This window comes from Hippoglossus stenolepis, chromosome 16 (assembly GCF_022539355.2).
Source record: "Hippoglossus stenolepis isolate QCI-W04-F060 chromosome 16, HSTE1.2, whole genome shotgun sequence".
Classification (NCBI taxonomy): Eukaryota; Metazoa; Chordata; class Actinopteri; order Pleuronectiformes; family Pleuronectidae; genus Hippoglossus; species Hippoglossus stenolepis.
In genome coordinates this window covers 13,181,787-13,202,996 of record NC_061498.1, presented here as the reverse complement: position 1 = coordinate 13,202,996, position 21,210 = coordinate 13,181,787, and the positions used below count along the sequence as shown (strand labels likewise).

Genomic DNA, 21,210 nt, shown 5'->3' with positions numbered 1-21,210 from the left:
TATTCTATTAGTTCTTAGAATAAAACTCTCCCCGTGGCAGAGACAGCGTGGTGACGTCAGACGCGGAGCTGCGGTCACGTGATGCATCCACCTGTGCCCAACCTGTTTATCTTGCTCATCGGACTCGGAGCGGAAACCTGCGTCGTTCGCTCAGCAAGTTTGACGTTTTACTGGTTTTTCAGAGGAAACGCCACAGGCCACCGCAGCGCCTCTGCCTCCGTGTGAGTTTATCTTTGTTAATTCCAGGTTTTTTTAATTCAGGGGCTTGTTTCACCGACTCTTTGGACTTCGACCTGCGCCGGGCGCCTTTCTCAAACAAGGAAGTCCAGTGTCCTGAAGCCCCGTGGTTTGATGAAGTCGTCGGTGAATGGCGGCTGTTGACCACGGTTGGTTCCTCTGAAAGCAGATTTATCCTCCATGTTTGGCCTGTAGCGTCGTGACACCAGCCCTGCTTTGTTTGCGGCCAGTTGGATAAAGCCGCCTCCAGCCTCCTCGGGACAAGGTGAGCACGTTGTTTACAGTAAAGAATGAGGACAACCAAAACATGTTGACACTGTCTGTACATGTGTCTGATAACCGAATGTCTTCTAGATATAAGAAGAGTAAAGTGTAAAGGTGTAGTGCTCGGCAGGCAGCATGAACCCACTGGGGGAATATTCAGTTCAGTCCCCAGGGGACATGTTCTTACATTTCACCTGTCAGCCCTGCACTGACCGAACTGTGTCCCCTGTCTCTTTCAGATGAACGTCTCTATGGAAGACGTGGATCCCTCGGCCGAGAACGGCTCAATCCTCCACATGCCTTCGCTGCTTGACAAGTCGGCCGCCTCCAATTTGACCATCATCCAAACCAGCAACGGCTCGATCATAAGGGACCAGATGTTTCTGAGCACGGTGGCTGCCCAGGTCCTGACGGGGACATTCGTGTGGTCCGCCTTGCTCATCACGTTCCACCAGGTGAGCGGAAAGCCTTGAAGGGACTCGAATCACTTCAGCTCGCGAGCAAAACAGCCTCAGAGTGTAAATGTAAATGTAATCAGAGACAGTCGGGGTGTGAGAGAGTTCACTTCCCTCGCCAGAGGACACAAACAAATGTTTGCGTCACTAAAGGCGTATTACCTCACTGCATAGTGTGGTGCGTTCAGTGGCTTTGCTCGCACTGCATATTTTTTTCCATACTTATACACTGACTCCTTGTCTTATCTAGTCATAAAGTATGTCTTCACACTTGCACTGTCCCGGTGCGTTGTGGGAATGTTTTACTTACTTTGTAGTTGACGGAGGCCATCAGATTTAAAATGCATGGAAAACCTTCCAGTCGATTTTTAAAAGGACAATGACTACGCAGCGAGTGTGGGGGGAGGGGGGGGATGGTTAAGATGAATAAATGGCTCAACACAGGCCCCGTTTACCCAGAATCCATTTCATCGCTGTTGTAAATGAGTGTTTCCTCGTGTGGGTGAGTTACCCACTGTGCACTGATGATAGCTTATCATCATGGTTTTATCATTTGTGGAGAATGCAGTAGGGTGCAGTGTATTATCAGCAGGGAAATCAATTGCTACTGAGATAACATTTTACAGCATTATAAAGGATGAGGGTGTTGTTTTGCTCTGCTGTTTTAATGGTTTTGAAATTTAGTTGACGATTTTATAACCTTTGTCTCAAACACGCTTCTAGAGCCCTACACCTGTATCATAACCATACTCACAGAGTTATACCTGTATCTGTCATGTGGTGTATTTAGTTTCCTCCTCCAATGAGGTTATATTTGCATTGTCTGTTTGTAAGCAAGATTACACAAAAAGCACAGGATGGATTACCACAAAACTTGGTAAAAGGATCTGGCATCCCACAGGTGACATTTTACCCCAATTTCCCTGTTCATTGTTCATCGATCCTGATGAAATATTTATATATTTAGAGCGATTCTAGTTACCTTCACCAGTTACCTCTGTTTTTTGTTTAGTTTATTGGTTTGCTTGTTTGTCAGAAGGATTACACAAAAACTATTAAAACAGATTACAACATTATGACATGGGTCAAGAAAGAGCCCAGTACATTTTGGTGTGATAATGCACTTACTAGGAATCCAGGAATTTGTTTTCACTTTCTTAACTCTTGCCAGAAAAGGACATTATCATCAATTTTCCAGAGAGTAATTCATCGATGAAAATAATCAGGCATCTTTATAATGACTGATATCTTTGAGTGTGTGCAAACTGGTGCAGCTTGATTGAATTTCAGTTCCCTGTTGAGCCTCTTCTGAGTGTTATTCTAGTAAAACATTTGTTATTATTTGTGTACTCTTATGTGCTTTTTAATATCATCAAGAAGCAGCAACATGTTACATCTTGTGATTCCAAAAGAACAAACCTTGTTCAGGGATTTGTGATTCAACACCCAGCAAATTGGTTTCTATCGTTTTTAATATAGTAGTTGTTGGGCCAAACAATTTCCAGGAAGGCATTTTAATTGAACAAATAAACAGCAAGTGCACCGCAGGGAGAACGGGGCAGGTTTGCAACAGGCATCCGTCCTTTCACACAGAATAAAATGGTCTGCAGGACTATTGTTGCAATGCTGGTGGTGTTTCATCTGACTTGGCTCCGGAGGATTGCTATAGACTCTCAAACTCACATTCTGAATGCTAAACACAGACAGAAAATGACCTTAGATCCTCTTTGCTGTAAAGTCCCAGAGTTTTTCCTACCGGTGTTTCATTTTTCGTGGAGGGCTCATTGGCCCCTTTTGCAATTTAAAGCATTTGGGATTAGGAGCAGACTGGATTTATGCTTTCTACATGACACTCACTTTTAGTTACAATGTGCAGAATCCCATCTGATTGCGTTATTTCTTATTTTTTTAATATTTTCTAAAATGGAATTCCTGTGACCTTAACTCTTCTGTTAAGGCAGAAATGACTGAGTTTTACCTGAGCTTGAAGCCACCATTTATCTTGCAAATAAGAATTAAAATCAGGGCATTGTTAAGGCACCGGGAAGGATATATATAAATACATCTCACCCCCACCCTCACAGTAATCAGGCTTTAATGTCCAGCCTCTAATGGGCATTTAATCAAGCCGAACGTATTGACTAGAGTGAAACTCTGAATGTTGAGAAGAAAAAAACAATCAGCCGCTTTGACAAATGGTGTTTTAAAAAATGTACAAATGCTCTGAACCTCTGATGTGTTTAAATTTTGTGGAAAAATAGGAAATTATTATTCAGCAAGTGACACCAGGTATAAGCAAAAACACTGTATGTGGGTAAAATAACAATAAGGGGGATCTTTGCTTGCTGCTACTTATTTCTCACAGCACGGCACAACACATTCTGTGTTAAAAAACATCCGTTACAAATACAGGGAGGACAGTCACAATCACCAGTCCTGTCAATAGAGTGGCCATATTCTGTTTGCATAGATCTGTGATGAAAAGAGCAAAGTCTCCTAATTGCTTCTTTTTCTTGTTTGCAAGAAGTTGTAGATAATTTTGTTTCAGCAAGTATCGGCTAAAAGCACTTGTACAAGTAGATATTACTGCATACTAGCATTTGGTGATACAAGTACTTACCAGCAGTGGCTAAATTGTCTTGGCTGAAAGTAAAATAAGAGCTGCAATTACCAAATATTGTCATTATTTATTTGTCTGCATTTATCTTATTTTGTCAATTAATCAATAAAATAGCTTAGAAAAAAGTGAAGTACGCCCATCAGGATTTCCTAAAGACCAATGAGATGTCTTGATTTTTCATTTTGCAGCCAACAGTCTAACATCCCAAAATATCCAGTTTATGAGCACACAAGAGAAAATATGAATATTCTCAGCATGTTTGCTATTTTTACTTTTTAATAACAACGCAATCCATGAATCAATTACTGAAGTAGTTGCTTGATTTTGTGCCACTATACTGATCAATTAATCCATTTATCATTGAATCTGTGGGTTGGTTGTGTGGGTTTCGTATGTTTTATGAATTCTTATCTAATTGTATTTTACTCTGTCTCTTTAGAGAGTTATAGATATTTGTCAATAATGGCTGGAGCTTAATTTGATCGCTTTCTCACTCTGTTAAATTGCCAAATGGGTAATAACCGTCCTAGTCTACTCAGAAACTGGTTTGCATTTTTTTATGATCTGAATAATGAGTCATCAGGTATTACTAGAAAACTATTGCCACATCTCTGGTATTGCAGTAATATTCCCTGGTATGCTTTTGGTTTTTAATAAGCAGTGGGTTTTAAGAGCTCTCTCTACACGACTGTATCCATTTGTAGGTGGACAGTAGTGATGTAGAAACCATTTGACTGACTTATGACATATGTCTGTTCCACACCTTGTGTCGGATCAGCGATGTTGCCACAATATAGAAGTTTCCTAACAGCTCCATGATGCAATAGCTTTTTTAATATTTGTTAAATTTAGTGGGACTAACCATCCTACAGTCATGACCTGAGAGATCAGCAAGAGAGACAGATGTACTTTACTCAGACTGCTGAAAACATATTTGCTTGTGGTCAGAGTGAAGTCAGTCACCCCAGACTCTCTGCAGTGACATGTTGTACATTTCATCAGGGATTCAAACATTTATTTCATCTTTAAGATGGGGCCAATTGGTGTGGAAAAGTTTTACATCAGTCTGAAAAACTAAAGGTCAGGGAAATAATCTGATCTTTACCATATGCTGTTTTTGTGCCCCTAAATGTTGTCAGCTGCACAATGTTATCTTTATGGAGGCCATATGAGGGCACACTGGAGGTGTGTGTGTTTTTAAAACTAAAGGCGAAGACCTTTAGCATCTCGCTGAACATAAAACTTATTTATTGATCTTATTGTCTGCGTCTGCCTGTGATGATAGAGCTGTACAATATGAAGTGTGGCCAGGTCCAAGTTTAAAGCAGGAATGTTGTGCCGGGTCATTAAAAAAAGGAATTTGCTGATTTTCTTTTTACTTCACTCAGCCTCACTGCTGCATTTCACACTGACAGATCTTCACACAGACAGAGCCAGTGAGTGCAAGATTAAAATGAAGCTATAAATAAGACCGTCCAGATTTTAAAAAACACTATTGTTTTGTTTTGGTCAGCTCTCAGGAGGGTGAAATTCCTCACTGATCACACCCTTGAAATTTGGATCACTTCAGGGTCAGTGTTGCACCACTAACTAACTGTTAGTTCTCCTTCATTAACAAAGGATGCTTGATAAACCTGTGTTACTGTTACACAAAGATGAGCGTATGCTGACGCATCTCAAGGCTTATTAATACATGTTCCAGTTTTATTGTTGGTATTTGTGTATTAATAAATGCATACCTTTTTTGGAAAATAATCAAAACAACAAACTGTCCTGTTTAGAGCTGAAACGATTGGTTGATATTTAGAAAAATGTATTTTCCAAAGCACAGACGCAACACCTTTCCTGGTTATAGCTAATGAAAACTGAATACTTTATGTTTGTCTTTGTCTTAAATCAATGTTGGCTCTGGACTGTTGGCCTGGTAACAGACAATTAGGAAATCTGTCTGAGGTGGTGGGAAATAAAAATGTCCATTTAAAACAGTCTGCCCACAAATCAATATATTGAATAGACATTTAGATGGAGCCTCAGCAAAGATGCATGACTAATGAAAACTATTATCTTGTTAGATGTTGTGGAGCAACCACTGTCTATTGTCATGGCAGTGCTTATGGAAAATACATGTGAATGGCTTAATGTGCAGGCTGCACTGGATCATGTTTTTATTTGAATCTCAATTTTTCTTGTTTAATTTATCACACCTTTTCTCTGATTCATCACATTAACATCAATAAGATGCCGACTTGTTTACTGATGTTTTTCTCATGTGTTTTCATTGTAGATCTATACGCACCTTCGATCCTACACGGTCCCCAACGAGCAGCGCTACATCATCCGCATCCTGTTAATTGTGCCAGTTTATGCCTTTGACTCTTGGCTCAGTCTGCTCTTCATCAGCAACGACCAGTACTATGTGTACTTTGATTCCGTTCGGGACTGTTATGAAGGTAAATATCACAAGTTCACCTCCTTTTCTTTTTACTCGCACTGATCAGCCACAACATCGAATTCAACGTTAATATTGTATTGTCCCCCTCATGCTCCGGTCTCCACCTCTGAAGGTGTCCTGTAGTATCAGGCATCAAGACGTTAGCAGCAGATCCTTTAAGTCGTATAAGTGGCGAGGTGGTGCCTCCCTGGATCTGGGTTGTTTTTCCAGCACACCCCCGAGATCTTTAAAGTGATTGAGATCTGCAGAATTTGCAGGCAGAGTCAACACCTCTTAAGTCTTTGTCAAACGACTCCTGAAGAGTTTTTGCAGTGCGGCAGGGCTTATTATCCTGCTGAGCGAGGCCACTGCCACCAGGTTGCATTGAAGGGATGTACTTGGCTTTCCGCAGTTTGCGCTACAGTAGCTCTTCTATGGGATTTTACCACACGGGCCAGCCTCGGGCACCTATAACCCTGTTGCAGGTTCAGTGATTGTCCTGCCCTGCACCACTCTTGTTATGCAACAATCACTGCATAGTGGGAACACTTCACAAAACCGGGCTCTCATCTAGATTTCCAGCCACCCCAGTTTAGTCTGTGTCACAGCTGCCCAGATCTTTAGACTCGCCCATTTCTCCTGCTTCCAATACATCAACTTCAACAACTGACTGTTTATAATATAGCCCACCCCTTGACAGGAGCCATTATAAAGAGATAATACATGTTCCCCTTTACCTGTTTCTGGTTTTAATTTTGTGGCTGATCAGTGTCTGTGTCTGATAACGTCCTTCCTAGTCAGACATGGCATTTCTGCTGTCTTCATATTTTAGATGGCTGCCAGAATAGAACTCCCCAAACTAGTTTTTCGTTATTCATTATTTGAGGTGTTGCATTTCTAGGAGGAGTTATTTTAGAAGCAGCAGTTTTTGCACTTGCATGACAAACGCTTGCATCATTTTAGCAAATGAAAGAAACCTATATTGAACTTTTTAGGTAGATTAATTCATTTTTAAGAAATAGATTTTGATAAATTTCAGAGCTGTTATGCACTGTAAGCGTTGTTCTGTAGATTGTAGCTTAATTTCCTTTTATAAACAGGGTAACTTTAATTATGTATTGAAGACCAAAGCACTTCACCGGTGGCAAAGGTGAGTCACATGCAAAATGGATTACAAGTAATTTGGGAGTGGGAAAAGTAGGAAATGCATTATTCAGGAGATTAGTTTCCAGTTTGCAGGCCAATTTTGTGGGTGATTGATAGCGAAGCGCACCAGAAAGCAGCGAGACTGAAATACTACCAGCAGCCACGGCTAAAACATAATGAACCTTCTCTTGACTGGACACCATCTGCATTAGCTTCTCTTAATCCCTCTTTAAATAGCAACAAAGGATTAGGGAGGGATTTCCAAGACACAGAACCCTTGGAAGCTTCTTAATGTAAGGACTGAAACATGTATTGTTCCAAAATGTTGGACTAATTATTTTTTTTTATCATGTGGGTGCGTTCTCCCCTGAAACCATTTGCCCTTTATGTAAATGAAGTTGAAGTTGGTGAGGAATTTTGTTCTGCAGTTTAATTCACTCTTCAATCCCCTCTCGTTTTTTGTTTTTTTCACAGCATTTGTCATTTACAATTTCCTGAGCCTGTCCTTTGAGTATCTGGGAGGAGAGAGCGCAATCATGTCCGAGATCCGAGGGAAGCCCATACAGTGAGTGCTCTCATTTCAGCCCTGCATGAAAAAGTCTCGGCATGTTCAAGATTTGAAAGTAATGACAACTTCAGCTCAACCGGGGCTAATCATGGATCATATTTACAATCACAAAAGGTACAAGGTGCACGTTGCTGCCCTTGATGTAGCGTTTAGTTTGAACACCACAGTGAAAGTGCTGGCAATAAACATCTGTGGTATTAATCTGTGACAGTTACCCTTTATCTCAGAGCTTATATCAGCCTGGTTAGACTGTGTTTTATGGCTTACTCAGCCACAGGGCAGCAGCTCTCAGCTTCTTAAGACAGTGGAGACACTTGTGTGCAGTCCTGATTAATGATTGCATTGCTTAGATTCAGCCAGTGGAGACAAAGGGTAAATTAAACTTTTCCTATAGGCTCTACACAGACAATGGATGTTTTGTTTCTTCTTTATTTTCCGAATATCCAGCAAAACAATGTCTCATCTCCAGAAAACAGTTCACACGAGGCGCAAGGCATGAGGAAAACAAGGGTGTAACTCATACTTGTCATTGTTCAAGTATGTTTTTAATAAGCAACATGAGAGATGAACAAGATAACATACTTGATGCACAATATTTCTATGCTCACTGTCTGCATGTTATCACATTGGCATAGAATTACCAAGACCGGTCTTATTTAAATTTAATATTGTACATTCATTGTAATATGTCATGTTCCCTTTTAATAAGCCAGATTATGTGTGAACTGCACAAAGACACACCTCAGGTTTTGTAGGAATGGGGTCAGCTAGCAAATGATTTTAAATATATTATGATTACTCTGTAGGCAAATCCAAATTTGCTTTTCAAATTTATTTTGACTCAAAGCTCTTGTTCTTATTTGCAAGTCCTAAGGTTGCATTTGACCTTCACATATCTTATTGGATTTTAAAAAGAAATGAAAAACAGACAAAACTAGATTGGCCTTTCACCGACAAGGCCAAACAGTCACATGATTTTCACATGATTGTCTTATTATTATTGTAGAAATTAAAAAGGAAGTGGTCTGAAAACCCAAATTATTTATTTGTCATAAAACATAGTCCGGAACTGTGGAAAATCCAGTGCATTATTCCCTTAGAACAGAAAAAGTAACCTATGTAGCAATGTTTAAATAAGTGAAAACCCAGTGATCTGCCCCTTGATTAGCATTCAGACCAAACTGTAGTGGTTTCTTCTGAGGCCCCATCCCTCCACCATGTTTAGTGGAAATCCAAATCAAACAAAAAGACATGGGTGGAAACGTAACCTCCCTGCTGGGTATGACTAGATGTTTTGTTATAAATGTCATGATCTGTACTGTCTGATGGTTAAGAGCATCTAAAGCACCTCAGGGCTACGAGGCTGACAGAGCGTGTGTTGTTGTATCAAGCTGAATGGGAGGTATTATTAAGGATGAGGCTGAGTTTAGTTCTAATCTCTGTCGCTCTGCCTCAGGCTCAGCCCTAAAGCAACGTGCAGATTTCATTTATTAAACTTCCTTTTTAAAAACACACAACTACTGAATTAGTTCTCACAAAATAAGTGACTTGTGCATTTGTACACTACGCCTTTGATGCTGTTGTTTTAGCCTGAAGACGTCATGACACCAAGAACCATTGAATCCACGGACTCACATGACACCTCGACCTAGTTTGATTATATTGTTCTATAGACATATTAAATAACAGCAATGTGTATGCTCAAGTATAATACGGATATTCCAAGATACAAATAATTCAAATTTGAATAATTTTAAAGTAACCGCACACATTGTAGGCTCTACAACTCCCACATAGATTTTTGGCATCTACACAGCTTTGCATGAGCAATATTGTTTAATAGCCTGTATTGATGTGGTCTATATATTCAATATATTACAGTCAAATACATCACCTCACACGAAAGGTACCATAGAAGAAAGAGTCAGCATACAAGCAACTTGTGCAGTAACATCAACCAGGGCCTGCAACAAGCAATTCATTTCACTATTGTTTAATCTATTGATTGTTTTCTTGATTAGTTGTTTTGTCTGTAAAATGTCAGATAATAATGCAACATTTTTTCCATCACAGTTCCCCACAATCCAAGGTCATGTCTTATTTTTGTCTGAGGAAAAAATCTAAAACCTGACGATATTCAGTTTGGAGTTATATCAAAGGGTAAACCCATTGAGAACTCCCTGACATTTGGAAAAAGCCTTTGGCATTTTGTTTGTTATTAGCAACCAATCAAATCTGAATATTTTATGTGAATATGTTTTTGTCATACCGCTGTTGTATTATATTCATGTGTTTTATGGATTCTGTTTTCTGCTGCTTCGTATCTGTTTTATTTTTCACATAATTGAGTAAGACTCTGTCTCTCCTTGGCTTCATAGGTCAAGTTGTCTGTACGGTACCTGCTGTCTCGGTGGTATGAGCTACTCCATCGGCTTTTTAAGATTCTGCAAACAGGTGAGCTTCAATCATCCCCTTATCTATGCTCTCGAGATGCTCCTTTCAACCGCTGTAATAAATTTACACACTTTCGAAAAACAAGAATATGTTTAAAAAGAAGAAAAAGCAATTCTCTGTCGCAAATTACCATTCTGCCCAGATCGCCAGGTTGCTGAGAAATGACAACTGTTACGATTGGCTGTGTGCTTTCCAGAGGATAAACATCCACTGGTTGGAAAAAAAACAAAGGTGAACAAAGCAATTGAGGGCAGGTGAAAGCAGCATGATAAAATACACAGAGAGATGATATGAGCTGTCAGCACAGAGCTCTCTCCCACTGTCTTGGGATGCTGCACGAGCTCCCAGTCCAATGCTGATGTGAATTGGAACTGAGATTTGTGTCTTTAAAACTAAATACATGTTTGTTTGTTTTTTGTAATTGTATTAGTGGCTAACGATAAACAATGCATTGACAAGCTGGGGGAAATTGAGAAGTTTCCTCCAGTGGCTTTTATACGAAGACCCGATTGGCATTGTTTCTCAAGTTGTTGCAATCTTTTCAAATCCGAAGATTTTTGTATTCTTTTTGTTTAGTTTCTTGTTTTTCAGTTTTGCGCCCGTTGTGTGTTAGTGTTTGAAATGTCAACACATCCACTCGCTCATAGTGAATCCTTCCAACAATATCCTGCTGTGTTCTCACATGGGCACACTAGACATTCTCTGGAGTTTTTTTTTTTTTACAGTATCTTAACAATCATCTGGCTAAAACTGCCTTGTTGTTAGTTGAGTGGAGTCTATGTGGAAGTGGAGGATTAGTGCAAAGGCTTATCACTGAGTTAATGGCTCCTCCTAATTGTGATTCCTGGAGCAAAGGGTCAGAAATCAGTATATCGAACACCTCCGAAGTTATTAAAAGCTGTTTGATGTGAAGTTAACTGGGTCTGAAATAATGATCAACTGCTTTCATACTAATTTATTCTAAATTGATTTCTTACTCCATTATATTGACCACATGTTGTTGTGGCTTGGCTTTAAAAACCACAGTTTGCTCTTATGGAAAGACGTGAGGTGAGTTCTCATCCTAGACAGAGGTGAAATATCTTCAACAGCTCATCAGAGTCCAGCACTCAACATATATGACGATTGGTGAAGGTTAAGTTACAAGAGTGGTTCACAAATAAATCAGTAATATGGAAAAGCAGCTCAGAGTTCTGGTGGTTGTCTGAGCTAAGGTTAGAGGATGAGCTCTTTTATCGTATTGTAGGACACTGTCCAGCCTTATTTCCCGGAAACTGGACACAAGTTTAATCCTGTGGAGCGAGGGGCAGCTGCTGGTGACGGCCAATGGGGACTCAAAAGATAGCAATGGAATTAATAAACTACAATCGCACGTGGGTGTGACCAACACATTTTTGCAGTTTTAGCATAAACACTAATGACAGCTGAGGCTATATTACACATTAGAACATAAGAACACATACAATATATCATTAGGAGAATACAGAATCAGCAGGTGGAGCTGGGTTTACCTTAAACAATATCCAATTACAAGAGCTCTTTGATTCAACATCAATATGCAACAACTGTATTGAGGCTAAAACTATAGAAACTTATCAACAATATAATACGTTTTTATTTGTTTCCTGTATTTTTTACTTTTTTGCAAAAGATTTTGGTAGAGCACCTTTTCTGCCAAGGTTTTTTTTTTTTCAAGGATCCTTTTGTTGTCTTATGTTTTCTTTCCTAAATTAGACTACAATAGGAAGCAGTTGATATTTAAAAGTATCTTCACAGTTCTTGGTGTTCAGTAGAGTTTTTTGTTTTTTTTATCAAAAGGGCCTCTGATAGTTTCCTTGTAGAAATTAAAGTTGCAAGAGTGGACAGCATCAAAGAGCCAGGGAGAAGAACAACGGAGCATTCAAACAATGGACCTGTACAGTACATGGATTCATAATTAAACAGTTTTCAGTTTTTCTGTGTAATACACAAAGGGGATGGGTGAAGCTATTAAATAGAAATGTACTTCTGTCAGTAGTTGCTGCTACCAGTGAACTTATTACAGTAAACTCTCAAGTGAAATTAAACCGATAGAAAATGCATTGAGTCATTTCAAGCTGTGAATTCTCAATTAAATATTATTGTATGACATTAGTATTGTAGTGGAAAATATCAGTTGGTTGTTGACAAAAAATGAAGAAGGTCAGATGTAATGAATCTAACAGACATGCACATTATTCCAGACTAAAATAACTCTTTGATGCACCGGTTTGTAATGGAGCTGCTGACAAGGCAGCATCGTGTCTGACAAACACAGAATGAACATATTAACATATCCTCTTATCGTACACTTGTATCGTGCAGCGTACGCCAGCACTCGCATGTATCTCAGTAATAAAGTTCATTTCTTGGTTGTCTATGAATCTGTGTGCATGGGTGCAGTAAATTAATTTGAGGCAGAAACCACGGTTGACTTTTAATTCACTGGGATTATGAACATGCATTGTGTTTGGAATATCAAGCATGTCAGGAAGTATCATGCTAAATTATTTGCTTTGGGGTTATTCACAGCGACAAGACAGGAATCAAAACAGGCGTAGAGGAAGCAAAGACTGTCAGAAGTCAGAACTTCAAAGTGAATCAGTTCTAAACAGGATTGTTCTTGTCATTTTGTAAAGCCCGCCACTGACTTCAGCCCTAACAAAAAGAAACCTCCCTCTGGCACATCAACTCAAACACTACTCCCTTACAAGATGTAAGTGGTGAAGTGAATAGGACCCATACTGAGGGTGTGAGTGTACACACACAAACCACAGATCACGTCCATCAAAAATAGTCTGATTTGTAAAAACAAAAAAAACTTAAGCACGCACACACTTGCAGGTAATGTTCCCTTTAATAAATCACTGTCAAACTGGGAATGTGTGTGCATGCATCATCCTCATATCACGCCCTTTACACGCCAACATTAGACCTCAAATGGTCAATGCAAAGTTCTTAATTAATGCGCCTGCTGATATGACTTGAAATCAATATCACGACAAACTTTTACCTCGATTACGATGAGTGAAAGATTATTTTATGCCGCAATTATTTTGCCACTCCATGTTGACCAGGGACCTGCTGGACTCCTGCTCTATGAAGGTATCCTTGTTTTTCTTCATGCACGAACCCTGTTAAAGTAACCGACTGTGTGGGACTCTCAAAGAAATAAAGCTAACACACCCACAGTGATGGGGGCACAATTTCACTTGTCAACACTACACCTGCCATTCTATTAGATGGGGAATTTAGACCAGGAGCAGAAGAAAAAAAATCCGAGAGCAGACGTTTCATCATGAGCAGTGTGAGCGTGTGGAGAGGAGCTGGAGTGCAGGAAATCAAAGCGCAAGCAGGGTATATTTGAATCATGCTCTGCAACCGAAAGACCATAGAATATATTATTTTACTTTTATAGATCAACTCTTCTGCAATTCTTTGATGCTGTTTGACGTTATCTTGGATTTCTACCTGACGTGACCTTGGTTGAGGTGAATAGGAGTCTGTACATTCACGCTTTAAAATTGGGTAAAGACGAGCCAGACATCCCTGAAGCCCGCCATCTGCCACATCCTGGCATCATCCTACATTTCAAACAGCTGCAGCGGCTCCTCAGCTGACCACCAGTGACAGTAGCAGCATACAGTCCATCCCTCTCCTCTGCTCTCCGAGGTTTGGGGAAAGTGATGGTGAAACAGTGCTGATGAAATGTTGAGCAGAATTTAATTTGAGATGCAAGTTTTCTTTATATCTTTTGTATAACATTTATGGCTCATTTGGCAAAAGCACAAGTATACACTGCTGGTTTGATTGTTTTTGATAAAGAAGATCTGGGCGGAATGTGCGATATGAATCGAAATTAAATGCGTGAGAGGCATCGTTATTTTATGTATAATGATGCCAATCTCATTTAATTTCCATTCATTTTACCAACTCACCATCTGCATCGCCAATTTCCCCTGTCTCCAAAATGTTCGCATGCACGGGTCAGAGTTTCCGCACAGGGTTGCACGTTCTCGCATCAACCTTGTTTTTATGGGTTTCAACTTCTGCGTGGGAAGTGGCGTATATGCCTTTCAGGCCCCGTTTTGTGTTTATGCAGCCGTTAAATGAGGCCCTTGGTCTGTTGCTTTCAAGTACTGCAACAGTGATGGGAGTTTAGAGCAGCCTCTGTCAAATTGGTTGGCTCAGGCTTCAATACACCAGTCAGCGGGCACATGTCCTCCAGTCCCAGCCAGTCCCCATCCAAATCAGCATTAAGACATCAGTGTCACTTACTTTTTAGGATTTGAACAAACAAATTTGATCAAATAAGATTTTAGGTTGTGTATTTTATAGTTTGACATTTTAGGAAATGCACTAAATGGCTCTCTTGCGCAGAGTTAGTCTGAATCCTGGAAACTAATGAAACTGCTGCTCTGGCTCTAAACAAATACCCGACTATCAGTTCCTCTAAAGCTCACTAATTAACAATCATCAACTTGTTATCTCATTTGCTGAATCTGTACAAACACAAATTGCTGTTTATGAGGGTTTAATGGCAGGACTATTTCTTGGCTCTAAGCCGTTGCCAGGTAACCGCGGAGACTCCAGCTGTTAATCCAACACATAACTGTCTGTAAGCAGTGAATTGGCATTTTTGCACTTGAAGTTTAAAAACATGTCTAAGTGGCTTTTAGTCCTGATGATGTGATGTGTTTTTTTTAGCTTTGGAGAGAGCCAGGCTAGCTCCAGTCTTTGATAACCTGCCTATAGATCACAGACTGGATACTAGAAAGATGGACAGCATGACAGCTCCCCAAAAGTGAAGCCAAATTTCTTGATTGCCCCCTGGTGACTCTGGCTCCAAATACGCAAGATGGGCTACGTTCTTATGCAATATTTTGGCTTCATTTCTGGATAGTGGGAGGAAGTAGAGACGTGTTGTCCGTTGTATATGCTATAGTTCTGTTTAACCAACAGATATGAGTGCATCTGTCAAATACATTATGCCAGATCACCCAGAACACCCTGTAAGAAAGCAATTTATCATATTTCTTAAAATATCAAACTCCTCCTTTTTAAATTGTAGCTATAGCATGAGAAAGACATCACGGATCAGAAGCGGATGTCTTGGGTTAAAGGGATTTGGCACCTGCTTGTTTTCAATAAGCAGTTACAGATCTATCCCATCTTATTAGATGTACAGACTGATTCTGACGCCCTCCTTCACCCTCCACCCTCCCCTGTCATGGTGTCCTTACTTGCTTGGGTGTCTCATTCTGAATTGCAATGTGTTCTCCAGGCGACGCTCCAGTTCTGCGTTGTCAAACCCATCATGGCCGTCATCACCATCGTCCTGCAGGCCTTTGGCAAATATCACGATGGAGATTTTAGGTGAGCAGCACCACTCTTTGCATGTCACTCTTCACGCATCTTATACATTCATGCCATCGCCGACAGGCTTGTTTGCTGTTTTGTGTGCATATGGAGATAATTATATCATCTCCTCGCAGCAGCCATGAAGGAAATCTGTTTTATTTCAAGTGGGTTCAAACTTCGCAGGTCCTCTGCTGATGTGGTCCCAGTTATGTCACCATTGTAATCACAGACCCCTGGTTATTGTTGGTATTGCAAAACATAATTCAGTTTGAGTTTTTGTAACCTGGACTAAATCTCTAAATGTTCTGAAATGAAGCCCCTAACTCTCATTGTATGTTACACTCTGTGGAGCATGGTGTTATTAAGTGAGATGTATTTTTTCATTTCATTGGCTTTGGATTTCAAGTGATGCAAAAGGTAAGGGATAAATTGCAGAGTGACACATTTGCTTCGAGAGTATTTCAGTGCTTCAGCTTAGTCAATAAGGGTCTCACCAGAATGCGGTGAGATGAGAAATGCATTTAATGAAATTGTCTTTAGTGTGTAATCAAAGTTATAAGATCTGCAGCCCATAAACTGTCTGATTTCTTTTCAGGTGCTCCTCTCCACCGCTTAGTTCAGTATCTTAAGAGTCAGCTGTGACAACACTTGTTTCTAAACTGCTCAGGAAAAGCACAGAGTTTAACAAGGGCTTGAGACAGAAGTTTGCGATCCACTTTATTTTGTCGACTTCTCACTGCGGAGCTGAAGCACAGGCAGTTATTAAATCCTTGCTGCTTGTCTCTCTGTATACTTCAGCAGCTAAAGTAGCAGGGAGATCAGTCTTTTTTTCATGTCTTATTTTTTAAGCTCTATAGTGAATATCTGTGATGATTCACAGATTGTTTACTTTCATCCAAGCATCCGTGTTCTATTTTGCTTGGGAGTAATTAGTGTAGTCTCAGCTGTGTCCTTAAGAGAGGCTCTCCAGAATGCAAAGAGGCTAGAAAAGCAGGCCGACAATAGAATATAGACAAATCTGCCTGTTTATCAGATGCATCCTGAGCTGAGAGGGAGACGTGCACGGAGCCTTTATTAACGGCTTGTTCATGAGGAGAACAAAAAGGCTGCATTTCCTCGTGTTCATGAAATATGGCTGAAAATGTCATGAAACACAAGATGGCATGTCGGTTTCATTCAGTCCAATGTGATAAATGCAGTCGAAACATCAATAAATTGTCGTCTGCTGTCGAAAAGCGATAAAATGTCACATAGTTGTAAATTTTCCACACATGTAACGATGCCGATTCCTTCTGCTCTGTTTCCGTGCAGTGTGAATGGAGGATACCTGTATATCACAATCATCTACAACTTCTCGGTCAGCCTGTCGCTCTACGCTCTGTTCCTCTTCTTCTTCGCAACAAGCGACCTGCTCAGGCCTTACGAGCCGGTGCTCAAATTCCTCACAATCAAATCCGTCATCTTCTTATCCTTCTGGCAAGGTAAGTCCACGCCCTTACTTTTTCTTTGTTCTTTTGTATCTGGACCAGTAAAGAAAAAGTATCAGTTGATGGTAACAATGTTGCTGCTTTTAAAGGAATGGTCCTCGCCATCCTGGAGCGCTGTGACGTCATCCCTAACGCGCTCTTCATCGATGGAGAAGAGGTCGGCGCCGGTACGGTGGCAGCAGGCTGGCAGAACTTCATCATCTGCATCGAAATGTTCTTTGCCGCCATTGCTCTCCGCTACGCCTTCACCTGCACCGTGTATCAGGAGAAAAAGAATGAAGTGCCAGGTGAGCGCTGAACTGAACGTGGCCATCAGAATAAGGACTGACCCAGTTTTGAAAGTTTTAGCAGCAACAATATCTGCATAGCTCTGTGTCATTTGCAGCCTTTTACACCAGACAGGCTAACGACCTGACCAAGGAGAATATATTTTCATCTATGTTTGTTTGTTATTTAGCAGGATTACGCAGAAACGACTAGACAATTTACCATAGAACCTGGTGGAAAGATGTGGTACGGGTTAGGGAAAGACGCATTAAATCTGTGGTGCGGATCTGGGATTTTTTTCTAACTTTCTTTTAATATTGTGAGAAAAAGCATTTATGCAACATATTTATTAATTTCTCAGAAAATAATTAATGAAACTTGATCAGAAATCCCACATTGGAGGGGCTGATATGTTTTAGTGTGTGCAATTTTGTGTAGATCCAAACAAAAGTATGGATCTAGTGGATTTAAATGTGATTTCATACGGGGACTGTTGGGCCTCGGCGGAGGTATTGACTCTACTAAGTGCTATTCTAGTTTTTTATGAGATTCATCATTCAATATTCCTCTTTTAAGTAAAAATCAAGCTGTGATGTCTGCATATCTGCAAATTTGCACTCAAATGCAGTGCTGTATAGTGAGCTGCATGTCAGTCTGGTTGGGAGTCAGCAGGGGTAGACATCAGCCCAAGGGAATACACAGTCACTCATGGCTCAGAGGACAGATGCCATTAAAGAAAGGCATAGGAAGATGAAGAGGAATTCAAAGTACATTACCGTAACTAGCAGGGAGCGCGGGGCGTCCCTCTGACGTCAATGCTGCACGCAAGGAAAAGACAAATGCAAGCCGAGGGAAAAGCCCTCCACAGTGATATCAATCATTTTGCCTCTTTTTTCCCTGCTGCAAGAAACCATTCATTCCCTTTTAGCTGCTTAAACTGCAGAGCCACTGGACGTGATGACGAAAACTTGAGCATTTCTGTATCAGCTTGAGGCTTTTATAATCAAGGTGAAAATCAAAGAAGTACTAATGACAAAAATAATGAATGGTTTTAATCCTCAGTCATTCATCCTGCTCACATGAATAAATTCAATTATTAATGTTATCATCCGGTGAAATTATAATAATAACATTGCTCCAGAGTGTTGCCTGACTTTGGGATTGTTTTATTGCTTCAGGCATCTTGTTCCCTCCAAAATCCAAAAAATGTTTTGACTCTAAAATTAACGGCCCAGTTCTACCTCCACCGTTGGGTGCTGATGTCTGTGTTTGCAGAGGTTGCAACACCTCTGGTTTACTGTCCCTCTGCTGCAGCCCTGTGCGCCAGGAAGACAGACTATAAGGAGAAACCCAGCAGACCATGCCTCACTGCTTTGTACCCCCACTCTACCTTTCCATTCTCTTTCCCGCCTCCAATCCTGTGCAGGCCACACTGCCAGTGACCCTGAAACAGAAGAGCGGTGTCTATCTGCTGGCTCTCTCCTTCTTTTCTTTTTTTTAATAGCTTTAGACACCCTTTTAGTTCTGGGGTAAATTCAACCTGGCTCACAGCTTGGCGCTGAGGGGAGCATGAATGGAGACAGTGGCTGTGACTAAGTTCAGTCCATTTATAAACTGCAGCGTTTGAAAAGGCCACGATGAAAGAAAATAATCTTTCAGTGATGTTTTGTGTTAGTCCAGTAATATTGTGTTGCAGATTAGTGGCACTGGAACTTTAACGGATTAATAATTTAAATGTTTTTGTTTATTTCAAATATTTCCTATTTTTTTTTCATTTACTTATCTCACTAGGACTCTGCTGGAAAAAGATAATATCACAAACATCCAAGCTTGAGTCAAGCTAGTCTAGCTTCATATTAATACAAATATAATGACACCTTTTAGAAACTTGTTACACGTTTCGTTTAACACCTAACGACTAATTAAAAAAAAAAGTTTTGTAGTAATGAATATATAATGTTATAGAGAAAAGCTTAAGATTTAAACAGGTTTTTAGGGGCTTTAAGTAATTTATGAATCAGAAATGAATTATATCTTGTAGTTCCGATTTAGCGAGTATTAAATCTGCAGCTCTTTATATTATGAGCTAAAACTTTTTCTCATATTTGATCAATTTTAATTATGACTTTAAAAAAATAATTGACAATATAAAAATAATCACTTGTAAGATATGTAATACAGACCTCTACCCACTCATAAACAAACATGCTGTCAGGACAGAATAGCATGTTTTGATTGATCTTCAAGAAGAAACATCACCATCATTACCCACATGTCTTCTTCCTCATATTTGAATTCAGATGCCATAACCGATCCCTTCTTTACTGAGCTAAGGCTGCAGTATCAGTGACACATGCATTATTACTGTGTGACTAACTACCTCCCCCTGTCGCTGTTCCTGCAGAGAACATCCCCCAGATGCAGAGCATCTCCAGTGGCCTGAAGGAGACCATAAACCCCGGAGACATGGTGCAGGATGCCATCCACAACTTCTCGCCGGCCTACCAGCAGTACACCCAGCAGTCCACGCAGGAGGTGGTCCAGCCCACCACTAACGGAAAAGTGGTCACGGGCAACATGACCTCCCGCAAGTCTGACAAAATCATGCTGATTGCCTCCGATGATGAATTCTAGGCATTTTTCCAGCAAGATCCAGTTGTTTGTGTCCCCCCCCCATATCTCTGTCCCCCTGGGGAAACAGCTGTATCACATATTGCACTGAGCTGGATTGAACCCAGGTGTTTAATATTCATTTCCCCAGTATTTAAGATGGACCTCTTACTTCTGTCGTGTTTCAATGACTATTTTAAGCACCGAGAGGAAGATGAAAATTGATAAATGTTTTTTAAATTAACTCAATGACCAGAAAACTGATTACTGCCACCACCTCTGCAATAATAATCACAGGAAAAACAACACAACACCTTCACCGTATCAGCAAAGTCTGGAGCTGTACGTTTTTCTTTAAATCGAGCTGCTGTAGTGCTCAGCAGTGTCCCTGATTCTCTTTCTGTCATTGTGTCAGCACTTGCCGTCGCCCTCTGGCCGTCTGAAGCACGTTCCCTCTGATTCACGGCAGTTTCAAAGAGGTGATTAATACTGCGTCACTCCATGTGGGAAGCAGGGGAGCCAGCGACGCTTCATGGACTCTCTCGCATCTGTTTGTTTCAAGTATTTGCTAAACATTCCTCCGCCTGGTTTCCTGACGAACAGAGGGAATCGATTCAAACACACATTTGCTCTGGAGCAGGCTTCTCGAACCGCAGACTGCCGATGTGGACAAATTGGATAAACCTGTCTCCTACAAAGTGGGAGTTGTATTATTCTCATTAATTTTCCCAGCATGCTAAAGAGCGTAAATCAGTGCATCTAGACAGCCGCTCAACAGACGGTAACAACTGGTCTATTTGCAGCTTCTACACTGTTCTAAACCAGAACCTTTTTCAGTTTGATACGTTCACACAACTAAACATGTTATCATTCAGTCTTTCAAGGTTTTATGAAATATGTACATAATTTAATTGTTGTAAATTTTGCTGTTTTATTTGTGTAAAAATGTATTTAATGTGTGCAGTTCAGGCACAGTCAGATTAAACTAAAATCTGCATGGGGGGGGGCAGAAAAACACAAACAAAAATCTGTGCTTTCTGCGAATTGTGGCAGTTTCTTCTCCCATTTCTTCTGTAGAAATCTCACATGGGAGATATTCTTATACCGTAGCTTTCTAAGTGCATTAGTTAGGACTGGATTTGTATAGCGAGTCTAAGTTTCTTGAATTTTGATACTCTCTTGTGCCAATGATGGCTGTCTTTCTGGGAAAGCAGAAATTGATTCACAGTTTAAAAACAAAAATAAATTGCTGTGACTGTCTGTTTGGCATTTGCTAAATTATTTTTTCTCCT

The 21,210-nt window shown here is 40.3% G+C and overlaps 1 protein-coding gene across 3 annotated transcripts; it reads left to right on the top strand.

The window, feature by feature from the left end:
• Positions 1–64: 64 nt before the first annotated feature.
• tmem184a (transmembrane protein 184a) lies at positions 65–21,178 on the top strand. Of its 3 annotated transcripts, none has more exons than XM_035180180.2 (10): positions 65–221; positions 325–502; positions 741–956; positions 5,861–6,026; positions 7,628–7,718; positions 10,100–10,175; positions 15,478–15,569; positions 16,866–17,035; positions 17,131–17,328; positions 19,713–21,178. In XM_035180180.2, exons 3-10 carry the CDS (start codon positions 741–743, stop codon positions 19,940–19,942), a joined length of 1,239 nt encoding a protein of 412 aa, XP_035036071.1. In that variant the 5' UTR covers positions 65–221; positions 325–502; the 3' UTR covers positions 19,943–21,178. The 3 variants fall into 3 exon arrangements, with proteins under 3 accessions (XP_035036071.1, XP_035036069.1, XP_035036068.1); XM_035180178.2 differs by having other exon boundaries at positions 321–502; XM_035180177.2 differs by having other exon boundaries at positions 65–502.
• The last annotated feature ends 32 nt before the right edge of the window (positions 21,179–21,210 follow it).